The sequence below is a fragment of the Physeter macrocephalus genome, chromosome 7 (genome assembly GCF_002837175.3).
Source record: "Physeter macrocephalus isolate SW-GA chromosome 7, ASM283717v5, whole genome shotgun sequence".
NCBI classification, from domain to species: domain Eukaryota; kingdom Metazoa; phylum Chordata; class Mammalia; order Artiodactyla; family Physeteridae; genus Physeter; species Physeter macrocephalus.
The window spans coordinates 131,184,134-131,208,795 of record NC_041220.1 but is presented as its reverse complement, the minus strand read 5'-3'; the positions used below and the strand labels follow the sequence as shown (position 1 = coordinate 131,208,795).

General features: G+C 35.0%; 1 protein-coding gene across 11 annotated transcripts in view; it reads left to right on the top strand.

The window, feature by feature from the left end:
* Positions 1 to 24,662, top strand: part of MFSD8 (major facilitator superfamily domain containing 8) — a 125,883-nt gene that overhangs the window by 88,244 nt on the left and 12,977 nt on the right. For 5 of the 11 annotated variants that reach the window (XM_055086215.1, XM_055086217.1, XM_055086216.1 and 2 more), the window contains 9 exons: positions 1,415 to 1,559; positions 2,281 to 2,336; positions 5,840 to 5,948; positions 13,362 to 13,496; positions 16,691 to 16,794; positions 16,879 to 17,126; positions 18,874 to 19,053; positions 21,388 to 21,554; positions 21,845 to 22,600. In XM_055086215.1, the coding sequence (XP_054942190.1) occupies positions 1,415 to 1,559; positions 2,281 to 2,336; positions 5,840 to 5,948; positions 13,362 to 13,496; positions 16,691 to 16,794; positions 16,879 to 17,126; positions 18,874 to 19,053; positions 21,388 to 21,525 (1,115 nt within the window). In that variant the 3' untranslated portion in view covers positions 21,526 to 21,554; positions 21,845 to 22,600. Of the gene's footprint in view, positions 1 to 1,266; positions 1,339 to 1,414; positions 1,560 to 2,280; positions 2,337 to 5,839; positions 5,949 to 13,361; positions 13,497 to 16,690; positions 16,795 to 16,878; positions 17,127 to 18,873; positions 20,289 to 21,387; positions 21,555 to 21,844; positions 22,602 to 24,662 lie in introns of those variants that run through there. The other 6 variants (XR_003680694.2, XR_003680695.2, XR_008617917.1 and 3 more) reach the window with 4 other exon arrangements.

Here is a 24,662-nt window from a genome sequence, read left to right as displayed (position 1 = left end):
TTTCATACTTTAATGAATATAAAAATATATTAATGAGATTTAATATTTCCCTAAGGCCAATTAATTTTCTGCTAAATGAGTAGAGAAATTAATTTTTTATGCCTAGCATAACTTTGAAAAGCCGTATAATTGGCCCATGCTTTGAATATTGCAGTTATAAATAGCATCAATTTGAATCCAACTCAGTTTACTTCATCATTAACACTCCAACCTCCAGTTTCCATTACTTCCATTACTTCGCTTCAACAGAAGAAAGCCTAATTCATCATTCACCAAAATCTAGTATTTTAGTTCAGTGTTCTGGAATAAAATATAAGCAGAAATCTAGAACAATTGAACCCATTGCCTTATTATATACATGAGGGCATAGTCTGGGTCTTTTTAAACTTACCACTCTACCCTCAGTTTCTAGCACAGTATAGGCTTAGGTTCTCAGTAAATATTTTGGCCATCTAAAAAGCATTTTAAAGATTATTCACGGGGCTTCCCTGGTGGTGCAGTGGTTAAGAATCTGCCTGCCAATGCAGGGGACATGGGTTTGAGCCCTGGTCTGGGAAGATCCCACATGCTGCAGAGCAGCTAAGCCCGTGTGCTACAACTACTGAAGCCCGTGCACCTAGAGCCCGCGAGCCACAACTACTGAAGCCCGCGTCCCTGGAGCCCGTGCTCCTCAAGAAGAGAAGCCACCACAATGAGATGCCTGGTCTCGCCTCAACTAAAGAAAGCCCACGTGCGGCAGTGAAGACCCAACGCAGCCAAAAATAAATAAATAAGTAAATAAATGTTTTTTAAAAAGATTATTCACTAAAACATTTTGTGTTAAAGATGAGTAAATGTAGGCCTGAAAAGATTAGATGACCTTTCCAATAATAACCACATCAATAAGCACAAACATTTATTGACTGCTTACCATACGCTAGATCATGTTCTAAGTGCTTTAGGTGCAGTATTTTACTTAATCTTCACCCTAAGGTTACATGTAAAGTCCTGGCAGAACCAGATATAGAATCTAAATCAGGAGAGCAAACCAGTACTTACCCAATCTGATTTTTGCCACAGATCCAAATTGAAAATGATATTAAATATATATAATTTAAGTACCATATCACAGTAATATTTTAAAATATTGAGTTAAAATGTGACAGTTCCTTATAATGAAATTGATTACACTTTAATAATTTACTTATGGAAGAAATTGTATAACTTAAATTTCACATCTGTGCTTTATGCAGAAAAAGAGTAAATGTTTTGCCTCTCCCCACCAAGAACCAATTTTCTTGCCCCTGTTGAGATGTCTGATGCAGGTGGATGATTCCATATATTACTTCCAATTCTATGGTAAATATTTCTCACATTTATTTTAGCCTGTGCTTTCCATATAATAATTAATCTGTATACATTTTATTTTAATAAGTTTTTCAGACTTGTTTTGCACTCATTGGAGAAAAGGGCGTGACATGGGATACCATTAAGCTGCAGATAAACATGTACACAGCACCAGTTTTACTTGGCGCCTTCCTGGGAATTTTAAATATTATTCTGATTCTTACTATATTAAGGTAATTAGATAGAAATGATAAAACTACTCTTGTAGATTGTGAAATTAAATAAACATTATCATTGTTGGAGAATTATTATTTCTATGATGTCTTTATTTGGTTTTTGATTTCTAGTTGTGTTCATATTTTCTGGTCAGCTAACGCATGTGGAACTGATAACTAAAATAATAGATGATGAATAAGAACAGATTATAAGGTCTTTAAAGATTCAAGCTTTGGTCTTGGTTTACTAATGATAGGTTTCTAAGTAGGGGAAATGGCATGAAAGCAACATTTTAAGTAGATTAATGATTAGGTTCAACCTTAGATACAAAAGTTACTCGTAATGTGTATCTCTTATCTTTGATATATTAGAAAACATTTTATAAAACTACAGAAGTTTTGTTACTTTATATTTCTTTGGAGTGTTTTATCCAAGAGTCCAAAATGTTTATAACTCATGTTAAAAATCATTGGAAAACTTCAAATACTGATTAAGGCAGCTCATGTGTGCTTTTGGATGAATTGAGTTCTTTTTTCATTTTATATGATAATATAATAATAATTGTAACTTGTATTTTAAAAGTTGTATCGATTATGTATCATAATAATTTCATTACTCAGAAGACAGTAAAAGAAACTATACCAGAATGTGAAAAAATAGAAAGCTAGTAATAAATTTAAACTATTATCTATTATACTAAGCCTTTCATGGATACAATATTTATGTTTTTCTTTTAAGAGAACATCATGTGGATGACTCAGGACGACAGTGTAAAAATATTAATTTTGAAGAAGGTACTGTTAACCTGTTTGACTAAATTACTATAATATTACAAAGTGTTTCTAATGATTCTGTCTCTTTGACATTCACTTGAATTTTGTCTCTGAGGACAATACAATGGGTAATTGGGGAAGATCTTCAAAGTTGAAAGTTAGCTAAGTTGATTTTTTTTAAAGGCATGCCTATATCAGTGATTTGGTGTGCACAATTGGTAAGGTTAAAACCATTGCTAAAAATCACTTCATCTTGTTTTCAAAAAGCCAATATTCTAAAATCCTTGAGATCTTTGGAATGATTTCAGTATTATTGCTACCAAATGTATCTTTCTGTTTCAAGTATTTCTTTATTCACTTAATCATGGGAATAAGTATTGTTTCTTTTTTGTATTTTTATTCTTTTGGTATACTCTACAAATGCACATTTTCATCCTTCAGATCTTTCTCTGACTCATAAATAGGTACCCAGTCTGGTAAGTAGGTATATTTTACTAAATAAACCATTATTTAAGTACTCCTAGTTATGTCCTCCTTGGGGATTGTCCCCCCATGCAAAAGAATGCAATTTAGTCCTTGCCCTCAAGGAGTTTATAAAGTTTTGGAAAAGACACTGTTAATTTTACCAAGTTCTTTGATAGACATTTTATTTACTTTTTACAACAAAACTGGTGGAAGGTAAAGTTAAAAGTAGTTGGGTGGAGAGCAGAGTGGTGAGGAGCTATAGCAAATTTTGAACAAAGGAGAAGTATGACGATAGATTGCAAGTGAGGCTAATCCAGATATGTAAAGGCCTGAGCTACAGCAGTAACTGAGAATGGAGAAGGGATGAGATATGAGCTTTTGAAGAAAAAAAGAAAGATTCTGACAGGTTGGATAGGGAATATTAAGGAATGGAAGGGGTTGTTGAAGTTGTCTGCTGGGTTTTGATTCTAGATAATTGAAAGAATGAGAGAAGAAGAATTTAAGAAGGGGGACACTGGCTGAAAAGATAAGGTGATTTCAATTTGGTTCAAGCCAAATATAATGCTACCCTAGAACAACTAAAAAATTCCAGAAGCATCTGTAATTTTGGCAGTAGAGATCAAAGCTAGAGATAGAAATTTGGGAATCATCTAGTGAAAAACAATACAGCAACAAAGAGAGAGTGAGAGAAAGGAGGAAAGGAAGGGGTAGATGAATCAAGTGTGGCAAAATATTGTTGAATCTAGGGCATAGATGGATAAGGATGTGTTTGAAAGTTTTCAAAATAAAAAGAAAGAATGAGTGGTGAGGAAGTGCCACCAGTGGGTATAAGCTACTTTTTTGGAAAGGTGTAAGATAGGATGCTAACTTAAAGGACCTATCTCTCTACCTCTTTAAAGGTGAAGAGAATGAGCAAGTTAAAGAGGGTGAGGCTGAGGGGTTGAGAAAGGGAAGATACACAGGAAATCTTTCATAAGTTGAAGGGGCTAACCATATAGATCCTTGCTTTATTGACTTTAATATGCTTAGAAAGCACCTGGGAACCTTGTTAAAATGCAGAGTCTGGTTCAGTAGGCCTGGGGAGGGAGAATCTACATTTATAACAAGCTCCCATGGGAACTGATGCTGCTGGTCTATGAACCACACTTTGAGTAGCAAAGACATACAGCTACATTGTCCAGTGTGGTAGCCACTAGTCATATTTGGCTGTTTAAACTTAATTACGTTTAAGAAATTCCTCATTCTCACATCTCACTAGCTACATTTTTTTTTTTTTTTTTTTTTTTTTTTTTTTTTTTTTTGGCTGTGTGGCGTGGCTTGCAAGATCTTAGTTCCCTAACCAGGGATTGAACCCGGGCCACATCAGTGAAAGTGCCGAGTCCTAGCCACCGGACCTCCAGGGAACTCCCACATTAGCTACATGTCCAGTGCTTAGTTAATGGGTATATGTGACTAACAGCCAGCTGTACTGGACAGTAGAGAGAAAGAACATTTCCATCACGTCAGAGTTCTATTGGACAGCACTGCTCTAAAGCAAAAATGAGAGTTTAAAAGGAGAGATCTATTTTCTTTCATAAGATTTCTAGGTCCTTCAAAATAATTTTTATAAAACAAAGATCATTTTTAAATTTCAATAAATGTTTAGATAAAACATATCCAGTTGTTCCTATTATTTAAAATGTTATGGGATAGGATTTAATTTCCAATTACACAGTTTTTTAATCAATATGTAGTGTTTTCTTAAAATTCTTATAATTAGGATACCTAGTCAGTTCCCACAGTTTAGGATGCAACATTTCTGAGTCTCCCCACTAAAGCTAGCACTGGTTGGAGGCTGCAGAAAACTAACCATATATGAAGTAAACTCCATTCTAAGTTGGGACAATGTTGATATTTGATTCAAGGGAGTAAAGACTGGCTTCTAGGTGGTGATTGAGAATCAGGGAGGTCTATCCAAAATAATTCAAGGCCCACAGGGACCAGAGTCTACCCTAGAAAAGGCACTGGACAAAGATGTGACTGGTTTTCTTTGTGTGAAAGGGAGGTCATAACCCTATGTCGAGTGTCCAAGGTGCTTAATTGCCCCCAAGTATAGCAGACTATTTTCACATCTCACTTATTATTGGAGGAAGAACTCCTCCTCAGGAATGCTGAGATATAAAGGCAGGCACTATTATGAAAAAATTATAGAAATTTACTGTGTCTTAGGAAAATCACCCCCTACCCCCACTTCTACTACACATACACTTAAAGATAACATAAATACAGTCTTGTATTACTTACCTGGTTTACTCTGAATAAGTGGGTAAATTATAAAGTAGCATGGTGGATGTGTATACATACATGTATCAATATATGGCTTCACATTTCTCAATTACATCAGATAGATATAGCTTATATTGAGTGTGTTACTTAACTATATAGTTCAAGATAAGTGAATATCTTAACACATTTGCCTTCCTAATTTATAAAACCACCATCAAATCTTGGTAGTTCTTTGCAAAAAATATAAATGATAACGTAAGGACTTAAAAAAATTGTGGTTAAAAAATAAGGATATTTACTAATAGTAATTTCACGTACTGTTAAAATTCAAAATATATATCCATTGAGGCGAATCATAGAACTGAGAACTTATTTAATAAACTATTTGAGGTCTTCATGAAATCCGTGTAACTTTAAAATTTAGGTAAGGTAGGAAAAAATATGCAACTGAAATTTAAAGCAAATTTAGTATTTAGTATGAGATCATTTTATAGAATTCTATGGGCATACATTTCTGTTTTTGATTGAGAGATGCCAAATAGAAAATCTGAGTATTTCCTGTAGGTAACAGAATTGAAGTGTATGTCCTGGGAAGAAAATTCACTTTAATTTTAAATGCCATTTAAAAGTTATTTCTGTTATGTAAATTGTTAACTTTTAAATTGCTTTGAAAGCCTAAAAAATGATTTTAAATGTTTGGTCATTGAATTTGCTACATATAATTTTACATTATTTTAGTGTCATAAGAAAAATTAGTTGTATAGGTAATATAATTTTTTTTCTGTTTACTACAGCAAGTACAGATGAAGTTCAGGTCCCCCAAGGAAATATTGATCAAGTTGCTGTTGTGGCCACCAATGTTCTGTTTTTTGTGATTCTGTTTATCTTTGCCCTTTTTGAAACGTAAGTTTTTTTCTGTTTTCATCTAAATCTGATTGTGTAAATAACCTGTATTTCTTAATGCAATATTAATCAGGAATATAGATGTTCTCAAAAACCTTATGTAAGGCATATTTTTCTTACCATGATGTAAAAAGCATATATAAATTTTTTGCCTTTAACTTGAATGTAGTTAATTCTCTGCCTGTAATCTTACTGCCTTATCTTCCTTTCTTATAAGGGAGTCTGTTTCACTAGTGTTTCTCCTTTTCTCTGAGTTTTATGATAAATATACTTACAAAACTTTGTGTATTAATTTACTTTAAGCTATATAACTCTCTACATATGTATGTTGGGTTCAGTCTAGAAATTTTAACTCTGTTTAAGCCCTGATCCTGAAAAAACCTAGTATATTGCAGAATCTCTGCCTTGTGTAGGCTTTGTTGACCGTTAGTTATCATATGGCTTTTTTTGTTTTTTAATTGGAGTATAGTTGCTTTACAGTATTGTGTTAGTTTTTGCTGTACAATGAGGTGAATCAACTATATGTATACATACATCCCCTCCCTCTTGGGTGTCCCTCCCACTTCCCCCACGATCCCACCCACCTAGGTCATCACAGAGCATCGAGCTGAGCTCCCTGTGCTATATACAGCAGGTTCCACTAGCTATCTATTTTACACATGGTAGCGTATATATGTCAATCCTAATCTCCCAATTCATCCCACCCTCCCCTTCCCCACCGTGTCCACATATCTGTTCTCTACATCTGTGTCTCAATTCCTGCCCTGAAAACCAGTTCATCTGTACCATTTTTCTAGGTTCCACATATATGCGTTAATATACGATATTTGTTTTTCTCTTTCTGACTTTACTCTGTATGACATACTCTAGGTCCATCCACATCTCTACAAATGACCCAATTTTTTATGGCTGAGTAATATTCCATTGTATATATGTACCAGATATTCTTTATCCTTTCATCTGTTGATGGACATTTAGGTTGTTTCCATGTCCTGGCTATTGTAAATAGTGCTGCAGTGAACACTGGGGTACATGTGTCTCTTTGAATTATGGTTTTCTCCAGATATATGCCCAGGAGTGGGACTGCAGTGTCATATGGTAGCTCTATTTTTAGTTTTTTAATGAATATCCATACTGTTCTCCATAGTGGCTGTATCAATTTACATTCCCACCAACAGTGCAAGAGGGTTCCCTTTTCTCCACACCCTCTCCAGCATTTATTGTTTGTAGATTTTTTGATGATGGCCATTCTGACCAGTGTGAGGTGATACCTCATTGTAGTTTTGATATGCATTTCTCTAATGATTAGTGATGTTGAGCATCTTTTCAAGTGCCTCTTGGCCATCTGTACATCTTCTTTGGAGAAATGTGTATTTAGATCTTCTGCCCATTTTTTGATTGGGTTTTTTTTTTTATATTGAGCTGCATGAGCTGTTTGTATATTTTGGAGATTAATCCCTTGTTGGTCGTCACTTCGTTTGCAAATATTTTCTCCCATTCCGTGGGTTGTCTTTTCATTTTGTTTATGGTTTCCTTTGCTATGCAAAACCTTTTAAATTTAATTAGGTCTCATTTGTTTATTTTTGTTTTTATTTTCATTACTCTAGGAGGTGGATCCAAAAAGATATTGCTGTGATTTATGTCAGAGAGTGTTCTGTCTATGTTTTCCTCTAAGAATTTTATAGTGTCTGGTCTTATATTTAGGTATTTAATCCATTTTGAGTTTATTTTTGTGTATAGTGTCAGAGAATGTTCTAATTTCATTCTTTTACATGTAGAGGTCCCGTTTACCCAGCACCACTTATTGAAGAGACTGTCTTTTCGCCCTTGTATATTCTTGCCTCATTTGTCATAGATCAGGTGACCATAGATGTGTGGGTTTATTTCTGGGCTTTCTCTCCTGTTGCATTGATCTATATTTCGGTTCTTGTGCCAGTACCATACTGTCTTGATTACTGTAGCGTTGTAGTATAGTCTGAAGTCAGGGAGCCTGATTCCTCCAGCTCCATTTTTCTTTCTCAAGATTGCTTTGGCTATTCGGGGTCTTTTATGTTTCCATACAAATTGTAAATTTTTTTGTTCTAATTCTGTGAAAAATGCCATTGGTAATTTGATAGGGAATGCTTTGAATCTGTAGATTGCTTTGGGTAGTATAGTCATTTTTACAGTATTGATTCTTCACATCCAAGAACATGGTATATCTCTCCATCTGTTTGTGTCATCTTTGATTTCTTTCATCAGTGTTTTATAGTTTTCTGAGTACAGGTCTTTTGCCTCCTTAGGTAGGTTGATTCCTAGGTATCTTACTCTTTTTTGTTGCAATGGTAAATGAGATTGTTTCCTTAATTTCTCTTTCTTTTTTTTCGTTCTTAGTGTATAGGAATGTAAGAAATTTCTGTGCTTTAATTTTTATCCTGCAACTTTACCAAATTCATTGATTAGCTCTAGTAGTTTTCTGGTGGCATCTTTAGGATTACCTATGTATAGTATCATGTCATCTGCAAACGGTGACAGTTTTACTTCTTTTCCAATTTGTATTCCTTTTATTTCTTTTTCTTCTCTGATTGCCGTGGCTAGGACTTCCAAAACTATGTTGAATAATAGTGGTGAGAGTGGACATCCTTGTCTTGTTCCTGATCTTAGAGGAAATGCTTTGTTTTTCACCATTGAGAATGATGTTTGCTGTGGGTTTGTCATATATGGCCTTTATTATGTTGAGGTAGGTTCCCTCTATGGCACTTTCTGGAGAGTTTTTATCATAAATGGGTATTGAATTTTGTCAAAAGCTTTTTCTGCATCTATTGAGATATGATCATGTGGTTTTTATTCTTTAATTTGTTAATATGGTGTATCACATTGATTGATTTCATATATTGAAGAATCCTTGCATCCCTGGGATAAATCCCGCTTGATCATGGTGTGTGATCCGTTTAATGTGTTGTTGGTTTCTGTTTCCTAGAATTTTGTTTAGGATTTTTACGTCTATGTTCATCAGTGATATTGGTCTGTAATTTTCTTTTTTTTGTGATATCTTTGTCTGCTTTTAGTATCAGGGTGATTGTGGCCTTGTAGAACGAGTTTGGGAGTGTTCTTCCTCTGCAATTTTTTGGAAGAGTTTGAGAAGGATAGGTGTTAGCTCTTCTCTAAATGTTTGATAGAATTTGCCTGTGAAGCCATCTGGTCCTGGACTTTTATTTGCTGCAAGCTTTTTAATTACAGTTTGAATTTCATTACTTGTGATTTGTCTGTTTACATTTTTTAAATCTTCCTGAATCAGTCTTGGAATGTTGTACCTTTCTATGAATTTGTCCATTTCTTCCAGGTTGTCCATTTTATTGGCATATAGTTGCTTGAAGTAGTCTCTCCTGAGCCATTGTATTTTGGCGGTGTCAGTTGTAATTTCTCCTTTTTCATTTCTAATGTTACTGATTTGAATACTCTCCCTTTTTTCTTGATGAGTCTGGCTAAAGGGTTATCAATTTTTTTTCTTTTCTCAAAGAACCAACTTTTAGTTTTATTGATCTTTGCTATTGTTTTCTTCGTTTCTATTTCATTTATTTCTATTCTGATCTTTATGATTTCTTTCTTTCTACTAACTTTGGTGATTTTTGTTCTTGTTTCTCTAGTTGCTTTAGGTGTAAGTTTAGATTGTTTATTTGAAATTTTTCTTGTTTCCTGAGGTGAGATTGAATTACTATAAACTTCCCTCTTACAACTGCATTTGCTGCATCCCATAAGTTTTGGGTTGTTGTGTTTTCATTGTCATTTGTTTCTATGTATTTTTTAAAATTTCCTCTTTGATTTCTTCAGTGATCTCTTGGTTATTTAGTAGTGTATTGTTTAGCCTCCATGTGTTTGTGGTTTTTACAGTTTTTTTCCTGTAATTGATTTCTAATCACATAGCGTTGTGGTTGGAAAAGATGCTTGATATGATTTCAGTTTTCTTAAATTTTCCGAGGCTTGATTTGTGATCCAAGATGTGATCTATCCTGGAGAATGTTCCATGTGCACTTGAGAAGAAAGTGTATTCTGCCACTTTTGGGTGGATGTCCTATAAATATCAATTAAATCTATCTCGTCTGTTGTGTCATTTAAAGCTTGTATCTCCTTATTTATTTTCTGTCTGGATGATCTGTCCATTGGTGTAAGTGGAGTGTTAAAGTCCCCCACTATTATTGTGTTACTGTCGATTTCCCCTTTTATGTCTGTTAGCATTTGCCTTATGTATTGAGGTGCTCCTATGCTGGGTGCATAAATATTTATAATTGTTATATCCTCTTCTTGGATTGAACCCTTGATCATTATGTAGTGTCCTTCCTTATCTCTTGTAACAGTCTTTAAAGTCTATTTTATCTGATATGAGTATTGCTACTCCAGCTTTCTTTTGATTTCCATTTGCATGGCACATCTTTTTGTATCTCCTCACTTTCAGTCTGTATGTGTCCCTAGGTCTGAAGTGGGTCTCTTCTTTTTTATTATTTTTATTTATTTATTTATTTTTGGCTGTGTTGGGTCTTTGTTGCTGCACATGGGCTTTCTCTAGTTGTGGCGAGCGGGGGCTATTCTTCGTTGTGGTGCGTGGGCTTCTCATCACACTGGCTTCTCTTGTTGTGGAGCATGGGCTCTAGGCACACGGCCCTCAGTAGTTGTGGCATGCGGGCTCAGTAGTTGTGGCTCACGGGCTTAGTTGCTTAATGGCATGTGGGATCTTCCCAGGTTAGGGATCGAACCCCTGTCCCCTGCGTTGGCAGGCAGATTCTTAACCATTGTGCCACCAGGAAAATCCCTGAAGTGGGCCTCTTGTAGACAGCTTATATATGGGTCTTGTTTTTGTATCCATTCAGCCAGTCTTTGTCTTTTAGTTGGAGCATTTAATCCATTTACATTCAAGGTAGTTATCGATATGTATGCTCCTATTACCATTTTCTTAATTGTTTTGGGTTTGTTTTTGTGGGTCTTTTTCTTCTCTTGTGTTTTCCTCCTAGAGAAGTTTCTTTAGAATTTGTTGTAGAGCTGGTTTGGTGGTGCTGAATTCTCTTAGCTTTTGCTTGTCTGTAAAGCTTTTGATTTCTCTGTTGAATCTGAATGAGATCCTTGCTGGGTAGAGTAATCTTGGTTGTAAGTTTTTCCCTTTCATCACTTTAAATATATCCTGCCACCCCCTTCTGTCCTGCAGCACCCTACTTATGTATGTTGGGTTCAGTCTAGAAATTTTAACTCTGTTTAAGCCCTGATCCTGAAGAAAGCTAGTATATTACAAACTCTCTGCCTCATGTAGGCTTTGTTGACCATTAGTTACCATATGGCTTTTAAAAATATATATTTATTTATTTTAAAAATATTTATTTATTTATTTTGGCTGTGCGGGGTCTTAGTTGCAGCACGTGGGATCTTTTTAGATGCAGCATGCGGACTTCTCAGTTGCAACATGTGCACTCTTAGTTGCAGCATGTGAACCCTTAAAGTTGCAGCATGCATGCGGGATCTAGTTCCCTAACCAGGGATTGAACCCAGGCCCCCTGAGTTGGGTATGCAGAGTTCTACCCACTGGACAACCAGGGATCTCCCTTGTCATATGGATTTTTAATTTTTAAAATACCCTTCCATTATATTTTTGAAATAGTATATTCTTGTAAATATTCCAAACACTACAACTCTATTTCCACATCCACTTCTTTCTCTGGAGGTAACCATTGCTAATACTTCAGTGTGTGTTGTTTTGAAACATTTTTTTCTATACAGCTGTAAGTATTAAGGGGGGTGTGTGTGTGTGTGTGTGTGTGTGTGTGTGTGTGTCCGTTATACCAACAAGAATATGTGATATTATCATTTGACAACTTGGTTTTTTCACTTTTCGATATATTGTAACATTTTTACGCCAGTACATTTTATGCCAGATATACTTGATTTTTTTTTTTAATTATTGAGATACATGGAATTTTTAGCTCATCTGATTTTGGGGGTATTTATTTTATTATGGTAAATATACATAACATAAACTTACCATTTTAACTTCTTTTTCAATTTAAAGGATATAATTTATTCTCTTGTATATTTATTTCCCATTTTTGAACCATGTTATTGGACATGTATTAAACTTGTAGTCTGCTATGATTCTTAGAGCTTTTCTGCCATATTTTCTTTTGTTTTTATTGAGGCCAGATTTGTATGTAATAATGTGTTTCAGGTGTACCATTTTAATTACTTTTAATTGCACAATTCAGTGGCATTAAATACATTCACAGTGTTGTGCAACCATCACCACCACCTGATTCCAGAACCTTTTTATCATCCCAGACAGAAGTGCTACACCCATTTATCACTAAGTCCCATTCCCCCTCACCCAGCCCCTGGTTTCCTCTATTCTCCTTTCTTTCTTTATGAATTTGCCTATTTTAGGTACTTCATATGAGTGGAATCATGCATCCTTTGTCATTTTTTGTCTTATATGTTTCACTTGGCATGATGTTTTCAAGGTTCATCCATGTTGTAGCATGTGTCAGAATTTTATACCTTTTTATGGCTGAATAATATTCCACTGTATTTATATACCAATTTTGTTTATCCATTCATCTGTCAGTGGAAATGTGGGTTATTTCCATCTTTTGGCTATTGTAAATAATGCTACTATGAACAGTAGTGTACAAGTATCTGAGTCCCTGCTTTCACTTCTTTTGGGCATATACCAGGAAGTGGATCATATGATAATTCTATGTTTCACTTATTGAGAAATGAGTGAACTATCTTCCAAAGCAGCTCATCTGATTTTAAAATTTCAAATGGTGATTTTTTTTTAAAAGAATGAATATTTTAAAATTCTTTTTTGTAGCCAGTTAACAGAAGGAGACAGAAAATAGGAAAAGAAGCTTGGCAAGGAAGGAGACAGGTAGTCATATAAAGGAAGAGCAGCATTCAGAGGTAGGGAGAAAAATATGTACATTCAAAGATAGGTATGAAAGAGACAGAGGAAGAGAAAAAAAAATCCCAGAGGTTTCTAATAACCTAATCATAGTAAGTTAATTAATCATAGTAACATTATTTCATTGAAAAGAGACCAGTTTAAATCAAAATACAACCATGATTTTTAAATTATATTAGAATGGTAGGAATTATGGTTGGTTTGTTTCCTTTTTCTGTATTTCAAACTTTTTGCAATGTTGGACATGTTACTTATATAATTACAGTAAATATTAAAAAGTAAAAATGCAAACAGCCAAACTTAGTAGCTTGTGCATGTTACAACAAAATGTACTTAAAATGTTTTAAAATTTTTGTTTATGTAGATCTGGTGTCATTGTTAAAAGGGATGCGGATTCTTGAATGTGTTGGTATCATTATTAAATCTTACTATTTCAACTTTAAGTAACAATGCCTATGATTGAAATAAAATAATTTCTTTTTTATTTTTCTTAGCATTGTTACTCCATTAACAATGGATATGTATGCCTGGACCAGAGAACAAGCTGTGTTATATGATGGCATAATACTTGCTGCTCTTGGAGTTGAGGCAGTTATTATTTTCATGGGGATAAAATTACTTTCCAAAAAGTAGGTTATTTGTCTTTGGTTTTATTTCAAGCCTTTTTTTTTTTTTTTTAAAGTGAAACATGAAACAGAGCTAATGATGTAAATGAATATATTAGTAACATAATATAAAGCTTTTCTGTCATTATGTATGAGTTTTAGTTCTTGAATGTTTGTAAACAGATTTAAAATTTATTAAGGGAGCATATTTCTGTACCATGTAGTATATTCTTTGGTAAAGCAAGATATTTTACAAAGTGAATAATTGTCTTCTAATGTATCTTTTGTATATTATGTTTTATGTAAAGTATTTCTATAAGCGTATTTCATAAAACATTGTTCTGCTGTGAAAGATTAATGGTTAAGTCTGGAAAATTCTGGTTAAAATCACCAAACTTCTTTACTCTAAAACTTCTAAATCTTCAATATATATACTATATCGCCTTCATGACAAGAGTACGTAGCATTCCTCAAAGTTATTTGTAACTTTGATCACAGAACACTTTTTTAAAGAAGCATTTTGTAGAAGTATAACTGTAAAGAACACACTAAGGAAAATACTTGTATAAAATTAAGTTCATTCATATAGTCTGGAATGGAACATTAGTTGATGAATTTAGACAGTTCTAATGATTTAATTATTCCTAAAATATTTTAACAATACTTTAGAACTTTAATAAAGTTCTAAAATCAATTAACAAATATTGAGTCAGTGCGTAGGGTTAGGTGTTATGGGGAATACTATGAAGATTCCTATCCTTATAGAGCCAAGTAGAGGGGCCAAGATACAGACATAGACATAGACATAGATTCATATTCAAAGTTAAATAATAGTACATGCATTACATCTTGCTACAGAAGTAGAGTGGTCCTGCTGATAGGCATTCTTACAGATTATCCAATTTCATGTCCTTCAAAGAGCTTGTATTCTACTGGGGGGAAAGCTAATAAACACAAATGTGAAATCAGGTCGTGGGAGGTACTATGAAGAATAGAGCAGAGGAAGAGAATAAAAAGTGGCAAGGCAGGGTTGGGAGAGAGGGGAAGTGTTGTTTTGATTAACTGCTCATGGAGGGCAGCTCAAACGGAAGTTACATCCAAGCAGAGACCTCAGTGAAGTCAGAGAACAGCCATGCAGTGGCCTGGAACTCTTTTGCCCCAGAAGACTGAGCTTTGTACGTTTAAGGAACAAGCAGGAAGGCCATTTTGGCCAGAGCAGAATGAGAGAAATGGCAAATGGGAGATCAGGTTGGAAAGATGTGAAGCCTTGTAGGTATTCTGAGGGTAATGGGAGGTGTTGGGTTTGTTTGTTTTGTTTTAGGAATCTTTGATCTTGTTTGTATATTTCATTTTAAAAATTAATTAATCCATTCATTCTTGACTGCGTTGGGTCCTCGTCACTGCACACAGGCCCTCTCCAGTTGCGGCGAGTGGGAGCCACTCCTTGCCACGGTGTGCGGGCCTCTCATTGCAGTGGCCTCTCCCGTTGCGGAGCAGGGGCTCCAGGTCCGTGGGCTTCAGTAGTTGTGGCACGTAGACTCAGCACTTGTGGCACGCAGGCTCAGCAGTTTTGGCTTGTGGGCTCAGCTGCTCCACAGCATGTGGGATCCTCCCGGACCAGGGATTGAACCCGTGTCCCCTGCATTGGCAGGCAGATTCACAACCACTGCACCACCAGGGAAGTCCCTGTATATTTCATTTTTTGTTATGGAAAATTTCAAACATATACAAAGTTATAGAGAGAATCATGTACTGAATGTTTAATATCTGTTGCCTAACTTCAACAATTATAACCTTGGACAATCTTGATTCATCTATACCTCCGCCTACTCCACACTGCCTATCCCCTACACCTGGATTATTTTGAAGCTGATGTTAGACATCATTTCATGTCTTCCATAAATATTTCAGTATGTATCTCTAAAAGTTAATGATGACAGCATTATCACATCTAAAAAAATTAACAGTGATTTCTAAATATCATCAAATATCCAGGGAGTATTCAAATTTTCTCCACTGTCTCAGATTTTTAAAAAAATTTGTTTTGTTTTATATTGTTTTATTTCACAGCTTACTCACTTGACTCAGGCTCTTATGTTTCTTAAGTCTCTTTTAATCTGTAAGTTTCTTTTCCATCTCTTCCATCTCTCTCTTTTTCTCCCTTACAGATTGAAGCAACCAAGATGTTTGCCCTATAGTTTCCCACATTTTGGATCTTGATGAATAAATCGCTGTGGTGTCTTTGTTTGTTTTTAAATATTTTCCTGTGTTTACTATATTTCTTGAAAATTGGTACTTAGATCTAGAAGCTTGATGAGATTTGAGTTCAATTTTTTGGCAAGAATGTTTTATAGGTGGTGGTATGTGCTTACATCAGGAGCAATGTAAAGTTTTGTTTATCTCTTTTTATGATGTAAGTGGCCATTGACCATTCCTTAGATCCATTAATTTATTAATAGATCAATGCAAAATGCTGGTATTTTTATTCTATCATTCCTTTATTTATTTGCTGGAACACTTTCTATAAAGAGAACTTTTCCATCACTACCTATTTGGTTATCCTGAGGTACAGTTTTTGTAGGAGAGACAGGGTGATCCTTTCCTTTTTTTAGCTGATTTTTAAAATAATGAGTGGATTCCCTAACATCCTCTAAAAATTACCAAGAGTATTTTATTATAATATAGTATGAATTTATAGATAACATTTTTATGTGTTTCAAGCCATTGTCATTACTGTTCTTTTTGGTGTTCACGTTGTCATATTTTTAGCCAGCTTCCTCAAATTGGCTCTGAGTCCTTTTTTTTGGAGAGGGGGCCACGCCGTGAGGTCTGCAGGATCTTAGTTCCCCAACGAGGGATTGAACCCTTGTCCCCTGCAGTAGAAGCTCACAGCCCTAACCACTGGACCTCCAGGGATTTCCCTCTGAGTCCTTCTAATCATGACCTAGTAGTCACTGGTAATTTCTGTTCTTTCTGGTATGATAAGATGTCCAGGCTCATCTTATATATTTTCTTTCCCAGACCTGATAATCAGCCAGTTTTCAGAGGAGTCTTGGTTCCTATTAGTGGGAAATTATATTTTGCATTCGTTTTAATTAGTATATCACTAAAAGTATAAAGATATTATTTTATTTATAGTTTTAAAAATTCTAAAAGTAATGAAACTATGTTATAATACAGTATTTCATTTTTTAATTACAGTTTCTGTCCTTTAACAGGGTTGGCGAGCGTGCTATTCTACTGGGAGGACTCATTGTTGTATGGGTTGGCTTCTTTATCTTGTTACCTTGGGGACATCAGTTTCCCAAAATACAGTGGGAAGGTATAGCTATACATAATTCTAAATGTTAGCCCATTATTCATTTAAATTAACAAGTAATATACTGTACTGATTTTGTTCTTACAGATTTACATAATAATTCAATCCCTAATACCACATTTGGAGAAATAATTATTACTCTTTGGAAGATTCCAAGAGAAGATCACAATGAAGGACCAACTGGTTGCCCAGTTGAACAAGCCTGGTGCCTCTACACACCCATGATCCATCTGGCCCAGTTCCTCACATCAGCTGTGCTAATTGGAATAGGCTATCCATCCTGCAATGTTATGTCATATACATTATATTCAAAAATTCTAGGGCCAAAACCTCAGGTGAGTCAGCTAGCATGACACTGCAATTGCGTGAGGTATACTTGTAAGCACTCACATTTTTTGCTACCATTCTGTATTTTTTTGTTTTGTTTTTGGCTGTGTTGGGTCTTTGTTGCGTGGGCTTTCTCTAGTTGCTGCGAGCGGGGGCTACTCTTCGTTGCGGTGCATGGGCTTCTCACTGGGTGGCTTCTCTTGCTGTGGAACAAGGGCTCTAGGTGCGCAGGCTCAGTAGTTGCGGTGCACAGGCTTAGTTGCTCCGCAGCACGTGGGATCTTCCGGGACCAGGGCTCGAACCTGTGTCCTCTGCATTGGCAGGCAGATTCTTAACCACTGTGCCACCAGGGAAGTCCCTGTAATCTGCTTTTTTAAAGAAATATAACAATACACTGTAAATATTCTCGCATGACATTTAATTTTCTTTTAGGGAATATTTTTAATGGAGACATATTCCATCTTATGTATGTACCATAATTTATTCAGTCATTTTCCTATTATTATATATTTAGCTTATTTCCAGGTTTTACTTCTGACTTTTCTTTTTAGTAGCAGTTATTTAAATGGCAACAAAATGAAAATAGTAATTTGCTCTTTATAAAAATTAAATTGATAGTTTTACATTTTCAAGGTAGAAATTAGTGTTTATTGAAATAAAGCAAAGAGAAAAAAATTTTAACGTCAGTGTTTTAAAGCTATAATAATAGGTAAAACATTTTGGTAATTTCTGGGTTTTTTAATCTATAAAGTTATATTTTCACATTTTCAAAATCAAGAATAAAAGCATATTAATTACAAAAACAATACATGATGGTTGTAACAAAATTCAAGTAATTTGCAATGTATATAGCAGAAAAGGAAGGCTCTCTCTATCACACTAAAGTCAACCACTGTTTACTTCATTTGTACACTTCACGATATTTTTTATGCCTTTTCAAACATATCCACCCTCATGCCTTTTTAAAAATAGATAAAATGAATTATATCTCATGTATATAAACCTTTTTTCCATCTTGGATTTTTTTTCCCCTTAACATACTGTGGCCTTCTTTCCATGTCAATGTGTGTAGAGATGTTATTCTTATTATAAGATCTTATTCTGTATAAGACCATATTCTTTTAAGCAACTGTTTAGCATTCCATTTATTAAATGTACCATAGTTTATTTACTTAACCCATGCTGACAGACAGGTTATTTACAATTGGGGGATATTAAAAGTAATGCTGCATTGCACATTCTTGGGTATATTGTATGGGCTATAGTTTTGGATATAGTAGTTGGAGCAGTGACATTGTGGTATAGTGGAAATTAATACAGTGGAGTCAGCCAAACAGGGCTTCTTATCTCTTGGATAAGTTACTTGAATTTTCTGAGCTTTAGCTTCCACATTTGTTAAGTGGGGATAATACCAATCATAGAAATTAGTGAACGTTGGAAACAATATATGTAAAGCACCTGACACAGTGTCTGGAAAATAGCAAGTACAGAATAAATGGTAGCCTTAAAAAGTAAATTTATGAATCATTCCAGCAGACAGTGTTTGTTCTCTTACACTTTTATTTTCCTAAACAGTATATCAAATAAGTTTATTGCTCATTATTTGCTGTATTTATAGAGAGATACTTTATATTTAATTTAAAAATAACAGATGGAGGAAGTGATTCTCGTGTCTGTCATAGTTTGGTAATATTAGCATCATCCTTGCTTTTAGAATAACTACACCTGAGTATCGGTCTGCTTCTCCCCCAACAGGGTGTGTACATGGGCTGGTTAACAGCGTCTGGAAGTGCAGCACGGATTCTTGGACCCATCTTCATCAGCCAAGTGTACGCTGCCTGGGGTCCACGATGGGCTTTCAGCCTTGTGTGTGGAATGGTGCTGCTCACCATCACACTCCTGGGTGTGGTTTCCAGAAGACTCATTGCTTTTTCTGTAAGGCATGGAAGGGTTCAAGAAGAACCTAGCTAAGACTGTGGTGGAAAGTACTTGCTGTGTGGAACTTTCTCTTTTAAGGCTCTGCTAGACGATTGCTGAGAGTCAGTTTCCTAAAGTCAGGTTGTAGATATTGCATATGTTGAATAACAAGAACATATATTGAATAAAATAGGGAATTCTATGTGTAATTATGAACAGCAAGATAATATAAAATTTCTGGATCAGTTTCCTTATCTCAAAAAAGAAATAGTCTTCATATGACATTTTTTGGGGGGTGGCATGAAGTTATGAGTGAATAGACAGTGGTCTATAAATATGAAGTTATACTCTTAAGTCAAACTGCAGAGGCGTCATTATAATAACAAGAGAATATCTATGCAGTGAAATCATAAGGAGAATTCTGTATGAATTACCTGTAGTAGAATGAAATTATAGAAATTGTTTACCTAAATAGAGGTACTTTTATTCACAGCTATCTCCTTTTTATTTATTAAAAATGCATTTTCTGTTATTATAAAGTTTTCCTTATGAAATAAAATCATGACTGTTAAATTTTATACTTACCATGCCTGCCATCCTCCCTTAGCTTCTATAAGTCATGATTTTTAATACTACACTTTCTGTCTTATTTTAGTTCAGGATCTTACTAATTAACCCCTCAGTTAATGAATGTGTATGAATAATGCTCATATTTGAGCAATAAAGAGTATTAAGAGATTAAGATGGATTTCGCTACCTGTAGTACAGATAACTACTTTTTTCTTTCAAGTCCTAATAAATAATTCACTTTAGAAACATAAGCCAGATATGTGTCATTGTATACATATACTGAACAGCAAACTGTTAAAGTCATTGGCATTTTCTAATTCCCTTAAATTCTAGAGAAAAACTATTACCTTATTTATTTTTTCTCTCTCGGTAGTGGTAGGGAAGACCCAATGGTTTTCATTCTGTGTCTGCATAGCTACTCAGAACTGCAGAATTTTAAATTTGGATAGGCCCCGACAGCCCCAATATAGGCAGGCTAATAAATCTGAGGTAAAATAGCTGTAATCTAACAGTTTACCGAGTTTACTAGAAATTGGCTAAATCACACTATGTATACTTTACTACCTCACATAAGTTGAATGCTGCTAAAAGGGACTAGTACAGAACTATCTATATGGATAATCAGTATTACCCAAAAATGCAAAAATATTTCTAATACTTCTCCAAATGTTTCCTACTCTAAGTTATAAATATTTTCAAATCTAAGAGTAAACACTATAATTTGCACTTTATATTGTTTCTTGTACTTTTTTTGGAGGGGGTGGCTTGAATAACAAAGATTTATTTTTCATAGTTCTGGAAGATAGAAGGCTTGAGATCAAGGTGTCAGTAGGGTTGGTTTTTTCTGAGGCCTCTCCTTGGTTTGTAGATGGTTATCTTTTCCCTTTGTCATTTGTTTTTTTCCGGCTTTATCGAGATATAATTGACATATGACATTGTATACGTTTAAGGTGTACAACATATTGATTTGATACTTACATATTGCAAAATGATTACCACCGTAGCATTAGCTAACACCTCCATCATATCACATAATTACCGTTTCTTTTTTCGTGGTGAGAACATTTAAGATCTACTCTCTTAGCAACTTTTAAGTGTATAATACAGTGTTATTAACTGTAATCACCATGCTGTACAATAGATCCCTAGAACTTATTCATCTTATAACAGGAAGTTTGTACTCTTTGACCAACATCTCCCCATTTCCTTCACGGCCTAGCCCCTGGCAACTATCATTCCACTCTCTGCCTGTAATAGTTTGTCTCTTTTAGATTCCACATACAAGTCATATCATATAGTATTTGTCCCTCTCTTTCTTACTTCACTTAGCATAATGCCCTCAGGGTCCATCCATCTTGTCACAAATGGCAGGGTCTCCTTTCTTATGGCCGAGTAATATTCATACACACACACTTACTTACATTTTCCTTATCCATTCATCTGTTGATGGACACCTAGGTTGTCCATCGTATCTTGGCTGTTGTGAATAATGCTGCAATGAACATGAGAGTGCAGATATCTCTGAGCTCCTGCCTTCATCTTCTTTGGATATATACCCAGAAGTGGAATTGCTGGATCACATGGTAGTTCTTAATTTTTTGAGGACCCTCCATACTGTTTTCCATGGTGGCTACACCAATTTACATTCCTGTCAGCAGAGCATGAGGGTTCCCTTTCTCTACATACTTGCAAACAGTTGTTATATTTATCTTTTTGATAGCCATTTTAACAGGCGTGAGGTGATATATTTCATTGTGTACCTCTGTTTGACTTTATTTTTAGGCATTCTCCGTTTTGTGGCTTGTCTTGCCAAAAGGAGCCAGGAATCAAATAAAGGGACTTATACTAGCCAAAAATGGGACAATTAAAGCATTGAGAAGAATAATATCTGCAGCCAATTTAAACACTTCGAATGTGTGAAAATCTATGAGTTCATAATGATATTAAAAGTAAGAAACACACTGGTCACCTTTGGAGGTTGCTAGGGCTTTAACTCTTTACTCTAAAAACCAGGAAATAAAGACTTAAGCTTCTCTTCTGCCTTTCCTGTATCTAAACTTCAGTAAATAAAATATTGAGGGAAAGTTATTTCCTATAGAATAATCCAAGCTAATAAATACAAGGGAATAATAGAATTAGAAAAACCCCCATCTAGCATCCTTTAGTGAAATATTATTTCACTAAAGGATGCTATTAATATCTATAATAATATTAATATTTAATATTAATATTATTATAGATATGGGCACCATTCATCAGTGAATGATAAAACTACTGAGGTGGAAGATTATTGAGGAACTTTCCAAAGGATGAATGAAGCCGACAACACCTGAACGCACTGATCACTCTTAACATCATTAAAAGTGGGTAAGTGTTACGTGCCTCCTGATTTGTTGCAGCAAGTACTCAGCACCACCTATGAAAGTGTTCCTGCCAAAAAACATTGAGTCAGAATCTAATCAAGCCTGTAGATAAACTACCAGTTTACAGGAAATATGAAAGATACAACTAAAAGCCACCCCTAGGAAGTAATCATCTTAAGCCCAGAAGATGATATATTCTATAGACAAATGGTCCAGTTTCTTAAAATTAAAAAAACAAAAAAAAATGGCGTGGAAAAAATAAAAGTTGAGAGATCAGCAGTCATAGATGAAAAGAAACTTCAGAGATATATAAATCAAATGCATTATATAGATCTTATTTTGGATCTTGTTTTAAGTCAAATGTAAAAGGGTATTTTTGAGGTAACTGGAGAAATTTGAAACTAGACTCACCATTAAATGATATTAAGGAATTACTGTTAATTCTGAGATGTGTGTTATTGGTTATGCTTTTAAAAGCTACTTATCACCGGGTTCGCGCCCCGGTCTGGGAGGATCCCACGTGCCGCGGAGCGGCTGGGCCCGTGAGCCACGGCCGCTGAGCCTGCGCGTCCGGAGCCTGTGCTCCGCAACGGGAGAGGCCACAACAGAAGGAGGCCCGCATACCACAAAGAAAAAAAAAAAAAAAAAAAAAAAAAAAGCTCCTTATCTGTTAAAGGTACTAAAGAATTTATGATAGAAATTATATGATTTCTGGGATTTGCCTCAAAATACTCCATTGGGGGAAGGATATCAGTAAGAGAGATGAAACAAGATTGGCAAAATGTTGAAGTTGGGTGGGAGACACATGGAGGTTCCTTATCCTGGTATATCTGTACTTCTGTGTGTTTTTAAATTTCCACAATTAATTTAATGTAAGTTAATAACATAATCAGCTGTGTATTTTAGAATGAGCTGGCTGCAGTGTGAAGTAAGAATTGGAATGGATGTGGAGGACATTTACCATGTATGTGACCACTCTTCATTTCCTGCAAACCCTTCTACATTTGGAAAATTTCTCACATTGAGCCTCTCCTTTTAGATAGAAGCCAAAATGCATTCATTCTCTCTACCTTTGCAGCCAAGCCATGAACTTGTGTTTCTAGTTCTGCCAGTAACTCCTCCAATGTGAAACTTCATAAGGAACTGAGCAAAAAAAAGGAAGTGAGCAACATAAGCAAAACTGACTTTAGTGAGGGAGCAAGGTCAGTGGCTAAATTCTGGAGAAAGCAGTCAGAGCTCCCAGAACCTAGTCCTCTAGCTTCATCAGCATGGCTGTGGGATCTGTGCTGAGCAGGGTTGTTAGGATGTCTTCTCCTGGGGAAGCTCCTACATTGTGATTCAGCCAGTTTTTAGCTGCAAAGTCTGAATCTCTTTCCCTCCTCTAGGGTCTGTGAGCTGATATCCTTTAATAAATATATTCTCTGTGTAAGCTAACTAGGTTAGATTTTGATGTTTGCAAGTAAAAACGCTGACTCATAGGAGGCAAGAGTAGATGTTTAGAGACAAGCAGGAGGCTATTGCAGCAGTTCAGATGAGTGATGCTGGTGACTTGAATTAGGGAACTGACAGTGGAATTGGGAATTTAAAGCATGTAAAATATATTTTAGAGGTAGAGTTGGCAGGATTAACTGGTGATTAGATGAGGTAAAAGAAGGTGTTAAGAATGAGTTCCAGGATTCTGACATGAACAGCTAGTGATGCAGATGCCATTTACTGGAATAAATACTGAGGAGAAACAGGAAAAGTGCAGATGAACTAATGTTGTCATAGACAACAAAGGCATGCCAGACAGATATGCCCATAAAACAGATAAAAACAGAATGTATTATAAAATGAGATGAAAGAAATTACAAGGTAATGGAAAGATTAAAAAATAACATCGTAATTTGAAAAACTGAGAAATGGGAAAATTTCCCAATGAACTGGAGAAATAAGATAATCGGAAGGTATGAAAATATTGCTGGCAGAGCTCAGGAAAGAATAAGAAACTTAAAAAATAATTTCAGACATGAAGAACAAATTAGAAGGAACACAAGAGCAAATAAGATGCCATAGATAACTTCTTAAGGGAAATTAAAGATGGAGGAAAATTAAAATAACAGAAATAAAAAAATGATGTGGAGAAAGTGATGGATATAAAAATTAGGCACAGGTGATTTAACATACATACAGCAGAAGTCCTTGAAGAAGAAAACCAAAAGCAATGAAACAGAACAAATTCTAAAAACTTTAATTCAAGAAAAATCTGCTGAAAGAAAATTTAAATATGCATATGAAAAGGAAATTCAACGTGAAAGGGAGGAAAGAAAAATAAAAGCAAAGAAGTATGGTTAGTAGAAAACAGAATAAGATGGGAAGTAAATGCAACAGAACTGTGATGACAAACAGTGAAAATAAATCAGAAATGATAATAAATGTAAACAAAGTAGACTACAGAGCTTATTACATTGGATTGAAAAAATTCAGCTGTATAGTATGAGAAATACCTGAAACATAAAGACACATTAAGACTTATTAAGAAGGAGATGATAAAAAAAAATACACCTAAATTCTGTCAAAGCAAAATGTATCTGAGTCTTTAGCCTTCAAAATTAAGCTAGGACTTCCTTTAATTATTTCCATTTTTAAGAGGAAATTCTTCTAATCATATTTTTATCTCTAAGAGAAGGGTTTACATAATTTTCCTCCCCCAAG